Raw genomic sequence first — 23,701 nt, 5'->3', positions numbered from 1 at the left:
CATTCAAGCTGAAAGTCTGTAACCACAAATATCTAAACTTGAATGCGGTTTCGTGTCAAATAAATAATAAAAAAAGATAAATATTCAAGAAAACATCACAATACTCGATTGCTTTCTATATTTTTATTGCAATGATAAGATACAGATATATTTCCAGACATCCAATTTTATTAAATTATACTCCAATATCGCAGGAGACACTCTTAAGAATGATATTGATCCAAATGTGGACAACTATGTGATCAAAAGACACGGTTTTTGACCAGAGATAAAACATGGATGTTTTACAGTTTCACTTTTATTTCCTCCAGAAATATGTGATGAGAAGCAGCAGCATAGAGAGTAATAATACTACAATATACAACAGACCGATACTGTGCAACAGTCAAGAACAACTGGGAGGACCTTTTTTTTTGTTTGTTTGTTTTGTTTTTGTTTATTTTTTTACCTCTCTTTTGTGAAATGTTTATACCAATATTCAGAGTACAGCCACTGGCACGCTGGCAACTCAGGAAACAGAGATGCACTTTGCCCGGTAGGGGGGGAAAAACAACAAAAAGAAAAAAACAACAAAGATATTGGGGAGGGGGGAACACAAAAAAACAAAAACAGGACAATAACATGGTGGAGTTAGAAAGTCAGAGAGAGACACAAACCTCAAGTGGGATTAGAACAGAGAAACTAACGACTAAATACTGCCTGAGGAGTTTGTTTTAGGACGAAACCAAACCACCGTAGAGAAAACCGAGTGGAATATATTTTATAAACGGTAGCTCATCAGTTGTGTGTGTGTGTGTGTGTGTGTGTGTGGGGGGGGGGGGGGGGGGGGGGGGGGGGGCAGGTCGCCGTCACTGCTTTTGTTACTTCCGGTTAATGACTGACCATTATTAGTGACAAATACAGATGTGACAGCGCGCACAACAAACCCAACGAGATCACACCATCTTTTACGTTAGAAGTGGCAAATGTAGATAAAAGAAAATGCTGCTATCCAACGGATTCCCACCGTTTTCTAACCCCTTTAAATAATGAGTACACCTGATGATCATTTAGAAAAACAACAATAGACTCCTAATTCAGAAAAAAGGGGACAAAAGCTTGTTTCATAGTTTCTTAGACTGCGAGTACTGCTTGTATATATCTGATATATCGATAGAATCCATATATAAATGATACATTTCTATTTTTTATACTTAAATATAATCTTCGCTACGACTAAAAAAAAAAAAGAAGAGAGAGAGCATCTAAGAGATTTCTAGCCAGAAGATAATGTGAAGGAACAGCTTGGACCTCGATTACTGGACCGCGGCCGCCAGCTTCGGCCGGTCATTGGAGCTGGATTTCACCCCCCCCCTCCAAAAAAAAAAAAGTACGCCCACTATTTTCACATACGACGGCCCGTGCGAGACTCGACGGGACTGGTTTGGGTGCGAGTCTAGTGCGAACACATTTTTTATTTAAACGGTTTCATTGAGACCAAATAATCTTTGATTTAAACTGCACAATAACGACCACGTGCGCCGCGCTGTTTCTGTTCGTTTAGCGAAAGGTTCGAGGAGTTTTGACACTGAACTAACAAAATGAACCAATTAATAACAACAACAACAAAAAAAACGTACCCCTCGCTCTCCCACATTTTAAAGCATGCGTCGTTATTCGCTGTGTTTGGCACTAGAGTTTGCTTTACTTTATGTCTGGTCCAGTCACTTTTATGTCTTCCGGCTTTTGCAGTGCAGCGAATAAATGCTGCAATCTTTTCTTTCCAAAAAAAGAAAAAGGGGAAAAAAAAAAAAAAAAGTACGCCAGCTGTGTCCCGGTTGCTCACATTTACTCTCAAAAATGAGTCCCACATTAACATGAACTAGAAGAACTTCACACAGTGTGGAGAGGATTGCACTATCAATGTAAGCCCTAAAAAAAAAAAAACAACAACATGAAAATGGCAAGTACCTCAGAGCCGTACTACTCTGCTGCCAGAACACTCGCTCCAGCCACAGTATGGTCGATTTCTTTTTAGTCTCCTTCGAGTAAACGACGGGTTTTGGTCCATCCGGCTGAGCACTGACGCGCAGGTCATGTTGCTTTTGTGTGCTGCCTGAGAAAGCGATCGGACTCGCTGGCGTTCAACACGGTGTGAAGCGTGATCCTGGCAAAGCTGGCTCGTCACAATAACGCAGAAAGTGAACGAACGGGGGCTTTCTGGCTTGTTTTTTTTTTTGTTTTTTTTTCTTTCTCCAGAACTATTGTGATTAGAACAACAACATGGAGCTCAGAGGATCACGGCGACACCAAAATATAGCGGCTAAACCGGCACGGGGCTCTTCTACGTCATCTGGATCCAAGATCTGGATTTGACCAAAACATCCAAATGAAAGCAGTGACGGGGGACACAAATAAAACAAAAAGTAACTTCGTGACAGGATGAACTACAACGAAAATAAAACAAAAACCCTTCCATCAGCGCTGCTGTCGGTCTGATGGGTTCCTCAGGCAAAACGTGTCCGGCGGCAGTTTCATTCTAATATAAATAACATTTGGGTGGGAGGAATCAGATCCACCGTAAGGCTTCTTCTTCTTTCTTCTTTCCAAACTTTTTTTTTTTTTTTCCCCCCATTGTCGTAGCTGTTAACATTTCAGTGTTGTGTCTATCCCGGTGCTGTGCAGTGGAAGATCTCAACAACAGGAGATGGAGCCTCTCGGCGGCCTCAGAGAGGACTGGCAGGTCCTGGGATCACCGCAGGGAGGGAGGGAAGGAAGGACAGAGAGAAGGAGAGAGAGTGATGGGATTGGAAGAAGTTTATGTTTCAGCAGTCTGGGGTTTAGTCTCACTCCCAACCTCATCTTTCCTCTCTTGCGTCACGTCATCTTCCTCCTCCTCCTCCTCCGTGTGCTGCTCCAGCTCCTCCCTGGTGATCATCTCAAAGTCGTTTCCGTTGCTGTGCTGCGAGCCTTCGTCCTCCCGGCGGTCGCTGTCCGTGTCTGACTGGCGGTCCTCCGTCCCCTCCCCCCCGCCGTCCCCCTCGGCCTCTTTACTGCCCTCCGTCCCCGCCTCTTTGCTCTCCTCCTCTTCCTCCTCCTCCTCGTCGTCGCCGTCCTTTTTCTCGCTGTCCGACTTCTCGTCGCTGTCCGACTTCTGCGCCTTGGTGGAGGCGCCGCTGTCCTTCTCGTCCGTCTTGTCCGAGCCCTTCTTGTCGCTGGTTCGCGGCCCTTTGTACTCGTGAGTGTAGAGCGGCCTGAACGAGTCGATGAAACCAACGTCTGCCGTCAGGTTGGGGAGGAACCAGAAGTGATGGCGTCCACCGGTCACCACCCAGATGATGAGGAAGAGGATGCAGCGGGCTGAGGAGGGAAGGAAACAACTGGTGAGATCGATCTCTTCGCTCTTTAACTTTCAGGGCATTTAAACCGTCATTTCCCGATTGAATTAGAGGAAACGACTTATTGGTGCACCGTAACCGTGTTTGATGCGGAAATAAAATGAAAGACCAGAACTGTATTTCTGGTCTATTGGCCACTTTATTAGGAACACCTGTCAAATTTAAGAGCTCCAATTCAACAGCTTAACTGTTATTCAGGAACTTTTAAACATTTTAAAAGGGGCAACGGCTGCTTTGGCCAGCCGTGGTTCAGGTGGTAAAGCAGGTTGTTCGGTTCAATCCTCGGCGCCTCCTGTCCACGTGTAAAAGTGCCCTTGGGCAAGACGCCGAACCTGAAGTTGCTCCTGATAGCATGCGAGTAGGCACGTTGCATGGCAACTCCTCTTGTATCGGTGTGCGAATGAGAAGCTCTTCGTAAACCGCCGAGGGAAAGTGGATCTGTACAAGTACAGTCCGTTCATCACTTCCCATTCTACCTTCAGTGCTTGTACTCACCGACAGCTAGAAGCAGGATACTGGCCACGAAGCAGCCGGCTGCAACGCTTAGATAGTAAACACCAACACGCATCTCTGCTGGCCACAGCGGGAACAGCGTGGCAGCGATCACCGCGATAACTGAGACATAAAAAAAAAAAAAAGCAAAAGCACAATCAGAAAACTTTCCATTTTGCTCAGCAGAACTCGGCTGAGGATTTTCCACCCGCCGACTCACCGAGGATCAGACCCATAGCGAACGTCTTGAAATGGACGGGATCGTAGATCCACACGAACACCTGCAGGACAGAGACAGGTGTTGGTTGTTTTTTTCCCATGCGTTTGATGATAACAAACACGTCTTGTGCGTTTCATATTGGTTTTTATTATACGCACCTCATTTCCATCCAGGAACAGCTGATCCTCGTGAGGCTCCAGTTTGAACTTCTTCTTCACCTCTTTCTTCTTCTTGGGGGTTCCAGGACTGTCATCCTGTCACATCAAATAAAATCTGCAGGTTAAAAATCACATTTTCTGGTGTAATCGTGGACTTTTACCAACTTGCACTTGTTGTGAGGAGTTTTACGTCATCAGGGTTCCTGCTAATTTACTTTGCAGCATTTTATTGATAATTGACACTGAAAAATCATCATGCTTTCTCTCTTCTCTGACTCAGACACTCTGTACACATGACTTTGTACCCTTTCCAGGATTTGTAAAGATCTGTCCGTGTATGCACTTTAAACTCGTACATCAGAGTCAATAACCAATTTACTGTCGGGTTAGCAGGCCGATCACATCAGCCGGGTCAAGGTAAGTCAAAGCAAACACACAAAGCTGCCCACTGAGTCAAAGCAGTCGAAATTTGAAGCAGCTGATGTACTGTATGTGTCATCAACATTTCTTAATGTGCCATAATTCCTTATACAATCTGAAAGGTTTTGTACTCAGGGTCACGTACACTTTTTTCTTTCTTGGTCTCAGCAGCCTCAGACTCCTTCTTCTTCTCTTTCTCTTTCTCCTTCTTCCCTTTTTTCTCCTCCTCTTTGCTGCTGTCGCCCTTCACTTTCTCCTTCTCCTTCTCCTTCTCTTTCTCTTTCTCTTTCTTGGTTTCTTTCTCAGGTTTTTTCTTCATCACCTTGAGAGCTCGATGGAAAAACTGCTTCTTCAGCAGTCTGCACAGGTAGGAAAGAGAACATCGGATTATAAAGCACTGTAAAAGATTTGGATCGGATCATTACTTCTCGAAATGTGCACAGACTAAGATGCCATTTGAAAAATGTCATCGCCAAATGCAAATATTTCTGCCTTGAATTTGCAAGTTTTGCAAGAGTAGACAAATGAGGTTTCATATTAGTAGAGCCGTCATGAGTCAATCAGTAAGTCCGATTTTTTTTTTTATATAATCAATCGATCATTCGAGACATTTTCAGCCATCTAAAGATGTTTTATTGGGTTTCGGGTCATTTTGATGCACAGTTTTCAATATTTTCTGACCTTTTATATATATACAGTGAACCCTCGTTTATCGCGGGGGTTACGTTCCAAATAGAGACCGTGATAGGTGAAATCCGTGAAGTAGGAACCTTTTTTTTTTTTACAATTATTATACAATGAAATACTCCATAATACATTGAAACCAAAGAACAAAACCTTTTTACAAGCCCAAGCATTTGTTTAACAAATAAAAGTACTGTATAAATGTTTTTTTTACAAATAACTACTGTACTGTAAAATAATAATTTTAATCATCAATACGAACTGAAGGCTTCAAATTGCTGAGATCGGCACCGCCCCACTGCGACCCGAGTCATTGGATTAGAACGGGAGGAAATGAAAAATGATTATGAAAACAAATACAAAGTACAGTAGGACAAATAGTGACTCGTGTATTTCACTGCTCTTCTGACTGAGCCGCTGCATCCTGACTCCGCTCTGCAGCGGTTCTTTCTTCTAAAGCCGGCGGTGCAGGTGTGGTTTTTCGAGAGAAGAACATAGTTATCGGTAGTTGTTGTCGCTCTTTTTTCTTCTGGGCAAAAAGATTCTTATAAACCGACATGCCACCATCGATTATTTTTAATTTGGCAAGCTGTTTTACGTACGTGTACATATTAAACCGCAACGTTATTGACAAACAGGTAGAGAAGAAGCGGAGAGACTGTTTAGCCAATCAGAATGCAGAACACAATGCACGATGCAAATCCGTGAAGCAGCGAGACCGTGAAAGGTGAACCGCGTTATAGCGAGGGTTCACTGTATATAGAAAAATTGATGCTACTTAAATGAATCATTAATGCAAACAATGAATGGTTGCAGCCCCACACGCCGGCAACCACATTAGCAACTTGTTAAGGGCAAGATAAGATTGTTTTGTAGTAAACCCTTAAGAGAAACATTAGAAGTGCAGCAGAGTGTTTGACAGCCGACCTGTTGCAGTAATCCACCACCGACTCCCTGGTGGTGAAGAGCGCCTCCTCGCCCTTCTTCGCTTTGGCCCACTTGGAGTCCAGCAGACAGTCCACCGCCTTGGAGGCTGAATGCAGGGACACACAAAGACACACTGGCCTCGCATCAAAATGTCGTGCAGTGATGATTCGAGCTTCATACTTTACAGCCTGTCAGTTAATGTCCATACGTCAGAATGTGAGACAGAGCGGGTGGCAATGAAAGTAAAATGTTCATAACTAATATAGACACATTGTTGGTGTGACGGTATTGATTGTAGCTGCTTTGATAATATCTGCTGCGTTTATTTAACGTGAAAGTAGATGAATGGCTGCAGTCTGTAAATACTGTGGCCCATAGTGAAGGCAACCAGAGTTCATGTGATGTGATGAGAGGAATAGCTGACATCAGACACCCACCACTACTGAGTAAAAGAGGATTTCCTACATGGGCCCCACTGTGCCACAAGACAAATATAAACAGTGTGTGGAAGGATCAGGTCTGCAAATGAGACATTTGTGTAAGAACCTGACTTCTCTTTAAGCAACGTGGCACACAGAAAATAGTGATGAAACCGGCAGCACGGCGCTGGTTTCATCAACCGCAACAACATCAAATGCGACCGGAGAGGTGTCGACGGTCGCGGCCCGACTCGCCCGCTGCCAAAGTGTTCAGCCGGTACTCACCGATGAAGTAGTCGACTCGGTGGCCCATCATGTTGGTGGACTTGGTGGGGCAGTTAAATCGAAGGTACTTGGCCACCGCCTTCTCCTCCTTGGTGGGCTCGCTCACCTCCTGCAGGACCAAACCAACAAACACTGATCCGTCACGTGCGACCCTCCCGTCCCGTAAAATTATGCTTTAATATATCCCGACACCAGACTGCCGGCAGACAACGTAATGTCACTCTTCCAAACTACATTTAAAGCCAGATCACTGATGCAATTTACCCCCGTTGCAGACCTCGAACTGTGTGCAGGAGCCACTGGCGTCTTGCAATCGACACGGTATTCTCTGTTTTACTTAAACTGCTTTGCACAAAAATTGTTCCAAATGTTAGTGTCCGAGATGCTGACCATCTCTCCACCTCCGCGGGCAGCTCGTCGTCCTGACTACTTTGCAAAACCGGTTTCGTAAACTGTCAACGGTGGGGGGGATGGGAAGGGAGGAGGAGTGGGGGGAGGAGGGCGCATCAGCACAGTGAGATTCAGCGCTGCTTCATCCAGTCCAGCTGGCTCCGGCCGGCAACATGAGGAAAACAAAGCCATCAAACAAACCTTTGTTTGGAGAAGCAGGCATCAGTCTCACAGCTCGGTTACACGAGAGCCCCCCCCCCCGTCTATATGATCTACCTGCCTCGATGGCAGGAGGATTAGCGGCTCCCTACTGACCGTCTGCCACACAGCGCTCAGGTCTTGGTCACAGTATTTGATAACTGACTGCTGGTGCGTCACACGTCCTTTCAATCTACAGCACTGAGCAGAACGCTGGAAAGAAGACAAGCAAGCTGCTTCCCGTTAAGAGCCTCGAGTTCGGAGCACCTTGCTGCCATTTTCTACGTCCCGGTTCTTGCTGCCGTTTTAGCGCACAGGTGAAACACTTGGCTTCGTTCCCACATCAGAGGAACGGCCGTTTGGCTGCAAGTCTTCCACAACAGCCGCTTCGTTCTGACCAGACTTTTCTCGGTGTACCGGAGTCCCACCGGTTTCTGAAATGATGGCGCTGCTGAACATCTTCTGATTTTAAGGGAGGTCTAATGTCTTTTATGAGTTTCCTCGGCTGACAACGATGTTTCCGGTCTTCCACGTTGCACCTTTCTTTGTGCTTCTGCAGGACAGCTTGGCCAGCTGAAATCTGGAGGCGACTGTCTGCTGCTGAACTGTAGGATGGCCACCGTGTTTCTTGTTTCTGTGGGCACTCTTGCCATGAAATAGCCCCTTCTTCAGTGACGTCAGCTTTAGCACAGCTATCAGACAGATATCAGATATCGTACAGGTTTATTCAATCCACGAAAGAAACGGACGAAGTCGCAGAAAGAAAGAGGAGCTTTCAACTTTCATGAAAGCAGCAACGCTCCTGGATGGACAACAGCAACTGTGATATGCTTTGTAACAGTTTTGATGTCGACTCCCTACAAAAATGGACTTCGGTGCCAGGAAACAGAAAAATGGCCCGAGATACGCTCTCCCCCTCTAAAGTGCAGGAGTTTCTGCATGAACATTGATCACGCGCCGCGCCGCGCCAGCCGCCACCACACCTACATTCTCAACCTGACACAAGAGGTTATTATTCAAGTCATCTATACTCACCGAAATTTTGTTATCATACATTTTGTTCTCGTATTATTCGCAGTGTAACTGTACGTGTGCATCGACGTTACAGTCTTGGCTTCAGTTCTTGAATGCAGTAAAGTAAAGAACAATCTACAGCACTGACAGAGGACCTGGGTCAAAACAGGAGGTCACTGTTGTGTAATGTAGAGTTACGTTGGTAATGGAGAAACCGCATTCGGTTGTGGTACATCCATAAATGAGAATAACACGTGTTGTAATAGAGCTGAACTTATACAAGCGCGATCATGCCGGCCTGACACCCTACAATATGCAAATACCACATTTTCATCAATCTGCTGAAAGACGCAGAGAGGATGGTTTTTTTTACTCATCGCTCCGTACGACACTGTACGAGCTGCTGTCACCGATCTAAATAAAGTCTCAAAATATGATGAACACCTCTCGGTACGATGCAGTACAGTTCGACAGCATCACACAGCCCGTAGAATAACTATCAAACCTGAATCCGCACCTCAAAACGTGCAATCACAATGGAGGTCTGATTACTTTCAGAGACTGACAAGCTGAACTTCTGTTATCGTATCCTCCAGAAGTATTATCTTTCATCCATCTAATATTACAACACGTGGAGTGACAACGGTTCAGCTTATCTTACCGCAATGCTTTGTAGGACACGTTTTCTGGTGTCCAACTTCCATGTCTTTATACCGCAGGTGCAAAAATGCTTCTTTACCCAGACAGGAAATTACACAACCACATTTTGCACCACAGGATGCCAATCACACTGCAGCTCTAAAAGGCTACTGTCAAACTGTTATAGATGGGACATCAAAATTCACACTCAAATTGTTTGAATTAAGACATTTTGATTACTTTTTATCGTCTCCTTTCCAATCCGATCACACAACGAACTCAAAACCTCATCTGAATGTCTTTGTAGCGTGAAATTGGGTTTAGCTCCTGTCTGAATAATAACTAAGAGCAGACAATCATACTTAAATGCGGATCTCAACTATATTCTGCTTAGATACGAGCCCGATGATGCGTTTTTCTTCAGCTCTTTTTTGAGGAAGCTTATTGAGGAGCGATGGAAAGAAAAAGATAGTCTCTTCTTGTTTGCAAGCGGCTCCGGAAAGTTTCTTTTGTTTCTCTCTTATTTTGCAAGTGACTCCTTTTATTTAACATTCTGCATCTAACTGACGAGTCCCCCCCCCAGGTGTCCTTATCTTGTGACCTGCAAATCTACTCAATATTACCATAAGAAAGCAGATACAAAGGGAAAGGGGGGTGATTGTCAATTGTTTGAGGGTGGCATGTATTTCCTCCTTCTTGCAAGGATAAATGTCCCGATATGTTTGATTTTGAACCAAGCCTCTTACTAGTACTTTTGAGTTTTGACCATCAGTGTCTGAATATGATGGTGGTCAGAAAAAAACAAACAACTGTTGTTTTGTGAAAGACTTGTGATCCAAAGATCAAACTGGGATGACTGAATTTTAACTTGTGTTTCCACGAGACTGAAACACGAGCTCTTTCTCTTTCCTGGGTTAGGGTTAGGGGAACCCCACCACCCCCCTTTTCCTTCGCCTCTGACCCGAGTTTGAATCGAGATGCACTTACGTTGACTCATTCATTTAATTCCCACAGATCGCCTCCTGTTATGTAAACACGCCTCGTTAAAGCTGACGCAGCTTAGCCAGAAAACGTTTTACAGCCACTTCAATCACAATGAAAATTAAAAAAAAAAAAAAAAAAAAAATCGACTGCAGACACACCTCAGGAAAAAAAAAGAAAAAAAAGAAAAAGAAAAGAAAAGTCTTACGGCGCATTTTATACCGTCTGGGCCACAGCGTGAAAGCTGCTGACGGAGCGGAAAGCGATCAACTCGGACACGTCGCATCACAAACACAAAACACTAACGTTTGTTTTCGCTGACCAGCTAATGCTAGCTACCGTTAGCCGTCATCTGGCTTCATCCTGCTGCCTGTTTAACGTCTTCCCCGCGCGGACGCCGCCGTTGACAAAGATCCGGCAGCGGGTCGTAAACCCGGGCCGGGTTTTTATTTTTGTATTTTTTTTTATTATTTGTTGCCCTTCACACTCGCGGAGGTCGTATTTTCTCACGAATTAAGTGTTGTTACCTGGATCCGTTTCTTGTGCCTCCTGCGCTCCGCCATGATCCTCCAACTCAGCTCGTCCGTGCGTGGGGCTGCGCACGCGCATAAAGTATCTAGTATCGCGAGAGTTGCAGATTAGAGGCAGAAAAAAAACAAAAACAAACAAACAAACAAAACAAAAAAAGAACAAGCGCACTCACACGAAAACGGACAAAAACGTCGAAATTGTAGGTTTGGTTTTAACTGCAGCGTGAGACACTTCAATTATTTTTTTTTTTCATTCGGAATTTAGATCATAAAACAATTTAATGATATCGTTGAGATACAATTTTACACTTTGTAATCTTAATACAGTCAGAGCTCCAGCTGTGCAAAATTAGCATTCAGCCGACCTATTGTCAACCGATAAAAGTTCCCTGCAGCTTCCTTCAAATAAGCAAGACGAAGTTTTGAGTGTCTTTGTGGTTGTTTTGTGTCTCTGGGGTAATTTTACTCTCTTTCTGTCTGGTTTTAACGTTGCATTTAATTTCTTTGTAGTTGTTTTTGGTTTCTTGTGTCAAATTAAATATCTTCTGAGTTGTTTGTAGTTATTTTGAGTCTCTACAGTTGTTTAGAGTCTTTCTGTAGTTTTTTATTTTTTTCAGTCCCTTTGGGGTAAATTTTTAGTAACTTTGAGTCTCTAATTGTCTGCGGTCATTTTCAGTCTCCCTCTGGTTAATTTGAGGAATGTTGCATCTCTAGTTGTTCTAAACCATTCAGTCTTTGCAGTTGTTTTGAATCATTTTGCATCCTGTTGTTCTTGTTTTGTGCCTTTTGTTCTATTGACTAACAAGAACTGTTAAGTCACTTCAAACGAAGCTCTGGACCGAGGGCCCCTCGACTCCTTAAGTCAGTTTTCTTCAATGGCCACATGCTGTTTTTTTACAGGGACAACACAATGATCTCCATGACAAAAGCCCCCACCGGCAGTTGGAGCTACAACTAATGAGTACTTTTAACATTGATTAATCTGCCAATATTTTCACGAGTAAATGACTGATAGAAAATTGAGGGAAGTAGTATCTCGGAGCTCAACATTAAACACTCATGCTTTGTCCGGCCACTTCAAAATCCAAAGAGTTGCCGTTTCCAATGACAAAAAACAAGAAAAGCAAGAAATACACACATTAAATACAGACATTTAAGAAAAATGTTTAGAATTTTGTGCTAAAAACGGACTCAATTAATTGGTTATCGAAGTTCTCAATTCATTTTCAAACTTTCATCATCACACACCCCAATCCTGAATACTGCAGCATATTTTTGTATTCACCATGCAACATTTTTTGAAATAATATAATTGTGTGATAGTTCTCTGATGCTGTGACCATAACATTGTTGATTTTTTTTTTTCTGCAGTTATCTCTGGAAACATAGATGTTAATGATTGTTTTTGAGCTTTTAGAAAGAGAAAAGATTTTGTGTGAATTTTGGGACTTTGGATGTTTCCTTCAATATGTAATTATTTATTCTGACCTACATATCTATTATCATACCAAGAAGATAGTAAAGCAGGTTTTTGTGTAGAAAAACACTTTATTTACAATCTGACAAATGCAAAAAAGTATTAAACATCCAAGCCCAGAATATTTAAATATTTAGTTACATGATTACAAAATATTTTCAATATGATTTCTATGGTCCTTCTGTCAACCTAATGAAGAAATGACACATAGCAGCTTAAAAGAATAATTCCGAAAGCTACATTTAGACAGAGACTAAAGGTGTGTAATGAAAAGGAAGAAAAGAAAAAAGATGTAGGACCTTCTTAGTCAAACTCAAAATCCGCTCCACTGTTAAAAAATATGGACATATACAGCTTGTGTAAAAATATTGAGCAACTCTTCGGCATATTGTGGACCTGTGTAGTCGTAAAAAAAAAAGCATTTTCAATCCAGTAAATCATTATGTAAACAAATCCAGCACTGTGGCAGCAGCGGTTCATCAGGTAGTGCCGTTCTGAAGGTGCAGACACGGGCCTGGTCTGGTTTGCAGTTGTCCACTAGCTATCAGGCTGTCTCACTGCTGGCGGATGGAGGCGAATTGTTTTCCGCCTCGTGAAGGTGCTCGGAGGACTTGAGGATTTCAGGGTCTCTCGGACTCGCAACCATCTCCTCGCTGTTGCAGTTAACGGGGGAGCCGATCTCCGGGGAGCGGTCCCCGGGCTTCTCGGGCGTGGCCTGCAGGGTGGAGGTGGAGAGCGGCAGGTTCATCACGTACAACATGCTGCCCAGGCGTCTGGACACCTGTGGAGGAGTGAGGAGAGATAACAGATATTAGATCCACAGTGTTTATTTTACTGATTTGGCTGCTTGTGTGTCAGACTCTGAAGGAACTGCTATAAGGGAGTTTAATCCTTATAATGTTCCTCGCAGGCCTTTTTTTTTTTTTTTTTTTTAAGGAAGAAATGGGAGCAAACCAAAAAAATGATTGATGGAACGTTTATCCAACAGAGCTGTTATTAGAGACATTAGTCCAAATGGATTCTGTGAGAAAGGCCTATTGTGCTGTATTTGATCATAACACGAGTTACAACCGAGAAGTCAAATAAATGAATCGAATTTTTCGTCTATGTTTCTGTACCTGTGAGCGGATCTTAAGAGCCGGCCCCAGCTTCAACCCCAGTGTGTCCAGTAAATGTTCCTCTGAGAGCAGAGGCAGCGTCTCGCCGTCAATCATGTGGTCCTTGAAAGTCTGATGAAAATCAACTCGCATTAGAATATTTATGACACAACAGAAAGATTATACAGGAGACGGGTACAGAACATTCTGGTAACCAACCTGAGCATATTCTGAACATGTGGGTATACTGTTGATAAAGTTGTAAACATCAGTCACTGTCCACTTCCTTATGTCTTCGGGCACCTCGTCACCGTTAAGAAAGAGATTTGGTGGACCTGTAAGACAAAGAATGTGTTTAAATTCAATCATTGCCAATAGAATTATTTTGCAATTTTAACCTTCATATTTATTCCCATGAACTCACCAGGCGGAAGGAAACCATTTCCAGGGACTGGGAACATGTAAGGCATCCCTGTGAGAGCTCCACCACTGGATGGATACATGAACTTCTCCTGGAAGGCTGAACACTGACTGGATATGTCTTTATCATTCGTACCGCTGTTGGCCACATCTGAACACCCATCCTGACCGTTCCCGCAGGCTTTACGCAGGCCCGGCTCCCCGTCCTTGTAGTTCTTCCTGCTTCCTGCGGCGAGTTCAGAGTTTGCTTTGGCCTGGTGATGCGTCTTACTGGCGGCACACTCCTCTCCCATGTCCCCCTTCGGTTCCATCTCTTTCTCCTCCCCCGATGTGGCCCCTGGACTCTGCTCCACACTCTTATCCTCAGTTTGGCCCTTCATGTTGGACACATGGCTCTCTGTGCTCTTGTGAACCGTTGGCCTCCGTCCGGCCCTGCGTCCCCGCTCTCTATGCAGCGTGCTGATTGGTGGGTACGGGCTGGCTGACATGAGTATGCTGTTGGAGTGCAGTTCGTCCAGGGTGGGACGGTGGACGAAGACGTCGTGGCCGTCGGGCATGCGCTGACGACCTCTGAACACCATGGGGTTGGAAGGGTACGACATGGGATTCTCCATTCCCATCAGTCCTTTCTGGTGAGCGTTCTCCAGCTCCTTCTGATGCAGGATGGCATTCATCTCCATTCTGAAAAGAAGCACAAATATTTGACACATTTTATAGTGATGATGAAGCCACAGTATGAGACTTCGTTGCAGCAGAGGGGACTGAATAAAGTCCGTTTTATTCAGCAAGATAGGATGCGCAAACCTCGGTGTGGGTGGAACATTTTTGTGAAGTGCTGATGATATTCTGCACGCACTACCTGGCTATATTTTGCTTGTGAATGAGCTCCTGTCGCCGGGCAACTGTTTCCATGGGCTCTGAGGGCAGGAAGCCGTAGCCACCTGAGAAACAGAAAGGGAGACGTGCTGTTAGTGCTAACCCTCAAACCTTAAAGCGACACAGGCTGTCAGGGAATTGTGTTGGGCCTGAGGCTTGTGCTCACCTGGTCCAGGGAAAGCTCTTCCGGGCATGACATTGGCATGAGGTGGCATAGGTGGACCGAGGTGAGGCCCCAGGTGCATCTGTCGGGCCTCAGAAGTGACCATCTCGTTGGAGGGAACCAAGTCCCTGATGAGAGAAAAGCAATATAAGACATTTAAGTTTACAGACAGATTTGATGTGGTGCTGATTTGCTAAGATATGTTATCGCCTTAAAACATTTTAGTTGCACAAAAAGGACAGAAAAGTGCATGAGATTTTCCACAGATAGCTTTTTGTTTTAGGTTGAAGAGGGAATTGAGGTACATACCTCTCCATGAAGCGAGGTTCAAACTGTGTGGGGACCCCCTGTAACCTCTGCTGGCCCTGAGCGAGGATCTGCGGAGCCATAGCCATCTGGTTCCTCATTATCATCTCCTGTCTCTGCCTCAGCTCTGCAAGAGGAGAAACAGCACCGCAGGTCACTGAGAGGCCAATTTCAGCCACAACACCAAGAACGTGCACTGACTGTGAAAGCCCTGGAGCTTGCTGCTCCTTCTGAGCAATGTACCAAAAACAATGTATGCTGCAAGGTCACAAAGTTGCTGCAGATTTAGATCAAATCCAGACATCCAAATTTCAAAAATCTGTAACTATAAAAAGATTTTGTGTGTGTGTGTGTGTGTGTGTGTGTGTGTGTGTGTGTGTGTGTGTGTGTGTGTGTGATTCCTGTCACAGTTTACGTCGATGCGTTTTCTGCTCTCACCTCCAGCCGACATGCCGTTGACCAGTCGATACCAGTGCTTCTCATCCAAAGTCCCCTGCTCTCCCAGCGCCGTCATCTTCCTCAGCTGCTCTCTCGGGGTCATGATACGCACACGACCTTCGACCTCCAGGTAAACGCTGTCAGTAAAGAGAGTCACATTAAGAGTTTTATTCCTGTAAAATGGAAAAATGTGACCACTGAAAGGAAATGAAAGGTGTCTAAAATTGACCGTTTTAAATTGACAGATTTTGTACCTTATAAATTTGAGTTCTTAGATCAAGATGTTGTATGTTTTTGTAATTTCCCCACACTACCACTAGAGTGCAGCACTCATCTATCTCACGTAACACACCTGATGGGTTTAACTGAAGAAAGCTGGACATGAGAGGAATAAGTAATCTCTCTAAAATACCCCACAAGCAGAAAAAAATTCTTCCTGGACTCTATCATCACGTACATGAGCAAAACATGGTGTATTCTGTTGTTGCAGAAAATGTGTCGTATTAGTGAATATATCGGTTGAGTTTCTAAAGGAGGAAATGCCCTCTTCAAGAGGCTAATCTTGAACCAACCTTAGCTCTAACCCTTTACCATAATGCAAACCAATCCCAGACCTGTCAATCTAAATCCTGACACCAGGTGAAGACGGGCAAAAATAGTCCCTCACTGCACATGTTTCTCATCTTTCTTTCCTGGTGGTCCTCTTAAGTATTGTGAAAAAGGGAAATACACACATGCACACTCGCCCCAAATGCCCACATTGTTCTTGGCTGAGCCAGCAGCTTGTGTACACAAGCACAATGGATTTAGGCACCTCTAATTAGCCTTTTACACAGCTGAAATCCCATTACAAAATATGATACTGTAAACGACAGCGCAATAATCCAGTTCTGCTAATCCGAGGCGAGTGAGCAATGTACGTCTGGATCCGTGAATACAAATGCTCACCACACACAGCTTCACCAACCACCTCCTCGTATGATATCAGCTCATGCTGATTAAAACGGCATTTGATTGATATGTCTGTCGGTGTGTGAGCCATGTTCAAGGCCACATTATTTCTGCTGTCCCCCTCCCCCAGACAAATGCTGTCATAAGATTTGCCCTGAGGCCTTGTGCATTATCCACAGTCCCTCAAGTTCCCTGTGAAGCCCATCTAATCTGAGGGCTGTAATCCCCCTGTTAGCTCTGCGACAGTCTGCTACCTACATCTGCTGACCTGCCTGCAGTCCGCCCCGCTGGCCCGTCCAACCCCCATCCCCACCTTCCCAGGCCCCTGCTACCCCCAGGATCCTATTAGCTAAGTCCTGGCTATACAGCACTTTAAAGGGATGTGTTGGAGGTAATCCGCACGTTTAGAGTTTTACCCTCAGCAAACCTTGCCTGTAAGCATCCTGGACAATACACCCTAAGTGCTAAGCCTATTAGCCTCCATTAGCTCCCAGGATGTCCTAAAAACACCTTGGGGATAAATCTGGGAATGCAATCGGTTTATGTAGAGCTATGTGGCGCGAACACACGCACCCTCCACCTCCTTCACTGCCAATGTCACAACAGCTCACATCAGCAAATGGGAAGAAATGTATTTTAATGTCTCTGTAATTCCCAAGTGGGCACTAAGCTCAGAGCCTCGGGCCTTGTGTAATATATTCTCGCCTTTACGCACTCTTACTGGGAATTACTGATGGACACTTTCGTATGTGATACAGTAAACAACAAAACACGCCTAAATACGATTAGGTTGTTTTTCGGCGGAAATGTATGAGCTCACAGTTAATAATTAAATCTTAGTGAAGTAAATCAGTCAACCAAGTCATATAAGTGTGATCCCTATAAATCTCAAAAGCAACTGGTCATCAATACACCGGTGTTCAGGTTGCTTTCAGACAAAGAAGTGCCCTGAAAACAGCGGCCTGTGTTCGCCCTGTCAAGAACCATCTCATTCAAATCACAGCATCTAATTTCCCCAAAAATAAACAACTAGTGATCTTTGAATAACACAGAAAGTTGTTTAAAACCATCGACAGCTATTTCAAGAATCCTCAGTGACTCTTCTAACATCCGCATGACTGTAAAAACTATTTTTAAACTGTTCAAAATGACCTGTTCTTTTTTTTGTAAAAGACAGAAGAAATACACGTCTATATGAATGAACTGAGTTAACTTTATTACTGTTCCAAGAACTTGGTTTGGTAGCACCATTCAAGTCAGTCAGTTCTGTTTATTCATCCCAATATCACCAGTCACAAACAACACCTTCTCTCCTTCAATTCAATACTACACAATTAACATAAAGTATAATGAATGCAGAAGATAAATCAATATACTGTATCTTGTGTATAAGATTTAATTGCAATTTGTGCAAAGACAATTCATAATTTCTTGTTATTATGAAGTCGCAGTCTTGAAAACAATGTAACAAATCAGTTTTATTGTCCAGCAGACACAATATTGTTTTTACCTAATGGCTAAAAGGGTGTGTTATTGTACTGGAAATACAATCAGAAAAGATGAAAATGTTGTTTAACGGCCCCCTCAGTTTTCCCAACATTTATTTATTCAGAGAATAGATGCTTATCTCTGTGACTTGAATGTAACTGTAATGCAACACTGAAGCTTCTGTGGACTTGAGCCACTTGAAGGGATCCTGTATAAGGCCTGTTCTACACAGCTAACACTTTGATTAGGGTTAAGTCTCTTAAGTGAAGATGTAACCTGAAACTGCAGTACTCTGCTGTAACACATGTTCAAACCTCACCTCGCTCCACCTTCTTTTGGAGTTGGAGAATCTCAAATGTAAATTTCAGGCGGCTTTAACACTTTGTGAGTGAAACTGTTGTCAAAGGTGAGCTACAAAGATTCCTGCCATATTTCCTCAACAAGCAGAGGCCACACCGCAGCTGCTAAATCTGGGGATTGGACTCCTTGGATTTGCTGTTGCCTGGTTAATCTCATTACAGGAATGAATTAAAGGGAAAAATTGCTGACAACTTAGATAGACCCTGAGGAGGTCATATCAGACAAGACAGAAGTATTGTCTAGCCCTTCCTAATCCCTTCACACAACACACACCAGCTAAAGCCATGCATATTCTGTCAGTTGCATGAGGCAGATTATATTTCATGGGACTTGTGCAATAAGTGGCGAGCTGCAGGTCGTATTGATTTCATAAACATGAAAAACTGTGCATTGAAATGATAAATATCGATTCATATGTAGACATTTTAAATACAGACATAAATCTTCTCAGCTGATGAAAACAAGAAGCCATACAGTATGCATGTATTATACCATAATTCAATTTCAATAATTGCTATTTGCAGAATCTGGGCTAATGAATAGGTTAATTATATGGATTTCAAGGTTGTCCTGTAATCGCATTGGCTTTTAGATTAATCACCTACTGAGGCTTCATTCGCCTTTTACAAATTTAATGGCTCACATTATGCATGATAAGATTTTTTTTTTTAAATGGTTTACATAGATTTTAAGGTTGCTGCATTGTCATTTTTTTTTATCACACTCTGGACCATTAAAAAGCACTTATGTTTGTTGAAAATTATACAGTGTTGATTAGGTTACTTTAAAACGGCTAAAATACAAACCAAACAAATCAATCACAAAGAGAAGCGTACAGAAAATGTAAGAAAAGAATGTGAAATACTGATAAATAGACATTTTCATTGACTTACCTTCAAATTCACACTCCGGAGGCTCGCAGTTTAATTTGTTCCAATTCAGGTATAAAAACAAAACAAAAACAAAAAACAAGTGAAAAATTTGACCAAAAAGCCTTTGGAGAGCTCAGAGAACCTGTCTTCCTTACTGCCCCTCTTTCACTTCCAAATAAACGGCCTTACTAAACCAGCCGGTCCGTTTGAGTGCAGCCTGCTGCCAGCTAACTGCCTTAACTAAAAAAGACCTTTTAAATACCGATTCATTTCATCTCCATTAGCTGGCCTTATCTCCTGCGGTAAGCCCTCCCTGCCCTGACATCACTATGATCTCCCATCCAACTGCTTTCCGCACCTTGCAACTGAAGTGTAATTACTGAAGCAGCACTGGTCCTAAGCATGGAGTGCTAAACCTCTTCCAACGTTTACCTCACTAATCCCTTGTTAGCACTTTAGGCCATGGTTAAGACACCTAAATGCTTAGCTTCCTTTTCCAGTGGCAAAATGGCCAACCCCTCCTTAACTGCTCGGGGGGTGGGGGGGTGGGCACATGCAGAGAAACTGCATGCTGCTGGTTGTGGACTTCCCACTGATAAGTCTTGTTTTGTTTTTGTTTTTTTTCCACGTCTAGTTTGGGTGTCAGAAGTATTGCGCTCCCCAGGGTGCCAAAAGGTTGACCCAAACATGCTTGGTGGTAATTTGCCAGAAATCCGGCTAAATGTTGGCTTGATCGTCCTCTCAGACCTCTTAATCTGACAGTTTGTGCTCACCAACCGCTTACAGCATGGGCCTCCACTTCTTTGAATTATGTTTTCTTTAATGCCTGGTGGGCGGCTAGGTGTGCACAGTGGGAGGGCAGGCATGGCATTTTGCTAAACGGCAGACATAATGAGGAGGGGGACAGTGTGATGCTGGATCCCTCTGCAGTCCTCAGGGAAGCAAAGAGCCCCCGGAGAGCCGAGATTGTGTTGTTTATCAAAAACACAGAAGGCACGACCTCAGCAGTGTCGGTTATGGAATCATCAAGGGTGAAGTCACTGCACAATAAAACCTTATTAGAAACTGATTTTAAGATTTCTTTTCAACCTGAATTAAACCAATTTAATGTTGGTAAAATAACGCATATGTAGGCTAATTCAGTAGGTTACATGATCTGCCTTTTTTTTTACCGGTATTTTTCCTTTTCCTTAATCAATTAATATTTTGCAAAGTTGTTTAGTTGGTTCCGGGTATTATAATTAATAATATATATATATATAATATATAGATTTTTAGCTTTTGCAGTGACTCAATGGATGCAAAAGTCAAACTGTCGGTTCAGGACTCATATCTCGACAAGTTGACAGCTATTCAGTGCCACGCAAATTAGTCCGGACATGCTCCTGTCGGGATGAATTGTAATTCCGTCGATCCCTTTCTCTGGTGCCACCATAGCAAAGTTTTAATTGGTCCAGGATGCTGTTTTTTTGACCAAATTACGGACCGTCCTGTCGGCCCCATTTGTTAGTGAATATTAGCATGCTCACATGATAAACTGAGATTATTATTATTATTATTATCAAAATAAACGCAGGTAGAAATGTATTTTAGTAAATCCCTTTGCATTTCGTGCATGAACGGTGCTCTAAAAAGAACCTGCCCACTAAGTAATCTGCACAGTATCTTCGTAATTGTGGGCAAGTTATGCTGATTTTAGGATTTATCTTAAAGTAGTCTCGTCACTGACTCCGTGAGCGCCTGTCGTCGCGTTATGAAGTCAGGTGGAAATTCGACTTAGTTATTCTGTTTATAAGGAGGGTTACTTCGAAGTGAAAGTGGAAATTGTACCTCCTGCGCTTCCGACATGAAGAGAGGCGGTCGGCGACAATGCTCAGGTGCACTCTTGACATTCGAATAATCTTTATTTGGTGGTAATGGGCCCCGTGTGTGTCGCGCCAATACGTCAGATTACATCTCACATCACCCTGGTCTGTGCCCTGGACTTTTAGACTCTACCCTCAGCGTGTCGTTGCGTTCCTCCACCCGTCACTCATCCAGTTGTATTCGTCAGACCTTCCACAGCAGCCACAGTCGGCGTCGGGAGTTGAACGTGCGGTGAGATGCCACGACACGCACCGGGGCTGCACAGAGCTGTTGTTTTGTTTACTTCCTTGCCGCTGACCGTTAGCTTTAATGAGCTGGCGCGTTCTCCTTTGACCTCCCACTGACACAACTGTTTGTTACCTCACGCCTGCTGCTGAAGGTGTTTTCGACCTGCCTGGTTCAACAACCTTAGAAAACCCCTCGTTCCCAACTAAGACCACACGTCTCGTCCGTTCTAGTATTAATCCGAACAGACACTGAACCTTATAAACTATTTGTCTTTCTGTTTATTTCACGGATCTGTTGAGACAACATTTCCTTCACATTTTTACACACGATTACGAATAAACTGACTCTTGGGGTTTTGCAGCTGTTGAGTTTTAATAATATACCTTTGTTGACACGAGGCATAATAATAATTTACAGCTACCTCATAACTAGTGATCTACTTCTATCTTTTCATTAATTCCTCGATTAAATCCTACTTAACCAAGCTGCCAACTAATATTCATTTCCCAAACATCTCATACATGACCTTTCATGAACAAAGGCTAATCAGATGAATCATAATGTATTAATTATTTTTAGGATTATCAAGTATTGTACTTAATATTATAGTTTTTTAACCTCATTACAACTAGTTGACAGCTGTGGCCTTGGTGGAGAACAGTCACAGTGGCAAGTCTTTGAATTGAACACATATTTACTTGATTATACAATCATACTTTTGCTGAAGCAACATCTTCAGTTTTACTTGTAATGGACTATTTTTACTTCCTGGTTTGAGTCCTTTTACTTTATGATCTGAATATTAACTTTACCATTGAGAGTTAGTAAAACGATTCAGTCGCACCCTCCTTTCATAATGTGTTTTTCTTCCACATTATTTATTTTATTAATTTAATTCATTGTAATGACAAAATTCATTATAATGCCTGTCATGGGTATCCGTTTAGAAAATAAGTTTACATGTTTAGAAAGGAGACACGGAAATTCATGAAGGAAAATCATTTCTTTTGAGTTTGTTTAATGAGATAATGCCAGCATTTGTTTTGTTTACATAAACCCACACTATAAACAAACATTTTTGATAAGGATAAAGTTTTGCTGTGAGAGAACATCTGTCTTTTGCATTCCTAAAACTATTTCCTGATACTTTTCAGCCAATTTATCCGCTGATATATCAGCTTATTGGGAGAAGCAGCAGCAATGCTTATATTGGTGATAACTGTAGCATTATTATTGATAGGAGCCGCTACAGTAGGACAAACAGAAGCATCTGTAATATTGGCAGGTATATTAGTAAAGTAATATTATAGAATTATATTGGTATTCATCAGTTTTATGACACGTATTGACAACATGGTCAACATGTTTCACCCTTTGTTCAGGTGGTCATTCAAGGAACAAGTAGGTTTTACAGTAAAAAAATAAAAAAATCCAAAGAAACCACTTATGAAGTACTTACAGGAATTAAGAGAACAGAGCATTAGGGCATCTAAACCGCTAATTTAAGAATCTCCAAGGTGTAAGCTTTTTATAAGGGATTTCTGTCCGTGTTGTTTGCACTCAGCATTGTGGCGTCAAAGTGAGGCGAAGAGATCAGATTAAGTTTAACCTCGAGAAATGGGTCCGGCTATAAATTCACTGGGTCAGAGCACGCCATCCATCTTCTAATTACAGCAACAATCTGGTGTCCGGATCACCTGCATTTCCTTGTATTCCTCCCCATCTAAAGACAACTGCGCTGAAGCTCTAATCCCTCTAAGTTGGAAGCATTACGTCTTTTGCGCTCAGTGGAAATCTCGTTTAGGTCTTGATTACAGCGAGATCCCGGATAGTCGGATTCTTCAGGATCAAGAATCCCTGAAATAACGTTTTGCTTGTTTTTCAAGAAACACTGAAAATGTGCCGCTTTTGTACACGTCAGCACAAACACCGAACGCAACACAAACAATGTGCCTTTGATTGAAGACGGGGATCACAACAACAATTCATGGTTAAAATCATTTTCTTAGGGGAAGAAAGCCCTTTTTTTTTTTTTTTTTTGTGAGAAAGCCTCCTTAAGGTGTTTCTGGGCGGCTTATCTTGTTTCTAATCTGTGGAAGTAGCTCTCTCATGGCTGCATCAGCAAAAGACAAATACTTTGCCCTGCGACTTTCTCAACTTCTGATCGGAGTCAGAGAGAATCTCTGCAGCGGCATGTTTTGCAATTTTCTATAAAGTGATAGCTGTTGTACTAGATCATTTCTAGACACTGAAACACTGAGCCAAATGCTGACGTCTCGCTGCTACCTTGCATGTAATCGCATTCCCAGCTTGTAATGATTCCGTTTTAGGGAATTTTTTTTTTTTTTAAACGTTCCCGGAGTGTTCTTTTTAAAAAATAGTGGAACTATTATGTTTTTAAAGCACGTTATCCTACTCCGACGTA

At 42.9% G+C, this 23,701-nt stretch overlaps 2 protein-coding genes across 2 annotated transcripts; both read right to left on the bottom strand.

The window, feature by feature from the left end:
- Positions 1–108: 108 nt before the first annotated feature.
- On the bottom strand, positions 109–10,798 carry sec62 (SEC62 homolog, preprotein translocation factor). Its single transcript, XM_069692364.1, has 8 exons — positions 10,732–10,798; positions 6,983–7,091; positions 6,279–6,384; positions 4,813–5,026; positions 4,248–4,343; positions 4,090–4,150; positions 3,873–3,992; positions 109–3,339 (listed from the first exon to the last, which is right to left on the bottom strand). Exons 1-8 carry the CDS (start codon positions 10,765–10,767, stop codon positions 2,798–2,800), a joined length of 1,284 nt encoding a protein of 427 aa, XP_069548465.1. The 5' UTR covers positions 10,768–10,798; the 3' UTR covers positions 109–2,797.
- Positions 10,799–12,277: 1,479 nt separating this feature from the next.
- samd7 (sterile alpha motif domain containing 7) lies at positions 12,278–15,614 on the bottom strand. Its single transcript, XM_069691958.1, has 8 exons — positions 15,512–15,614; positions 15,077–15,200; positions 14,771–14,895; positions 14,588–14,669; positions 13,733–14,409; positions 13,528–13,643; positions 13,330–13,440; positions 12,278–12,992 (listed from the first exon to the last, which is right to left on the bottom strand). Exons 1-8 carry the CDS (start codon positions 15,612–15,614, stop codon positions 12,756–12,758), a joined length of 1,575 nt encoding a protein of 524 aa, XP_069548059.1. The 3' UTR covers positions 12,278–12,755.
- Between the last annotated feature and the right edge of the window lie 8,087 nt (positions 15,615–23,701).

This window comes from Brachyistius frenatus, unplaced genomic scaffold (assembly GCF_029030835.1).
Source record: "Brachyistius frenatus isolate BFR_SWC_R1_liver_20210118 unplaced genomic scaffold, ASM2903083v1 Contig_12, whole genome shotgun sequence".
In the NCBI taxonomy this organism is placed as follows: domain Eukaryota; kingdom Metazoa; phylum Chordata; class Actinopteri; family Embiotocidae; genus Brachyistius; species Brachyistius frenatus.
Note: the sequence above shows the minus strand (reverse complement) of the source record. Positions and strands in the feature narration are given on the sequence as shown.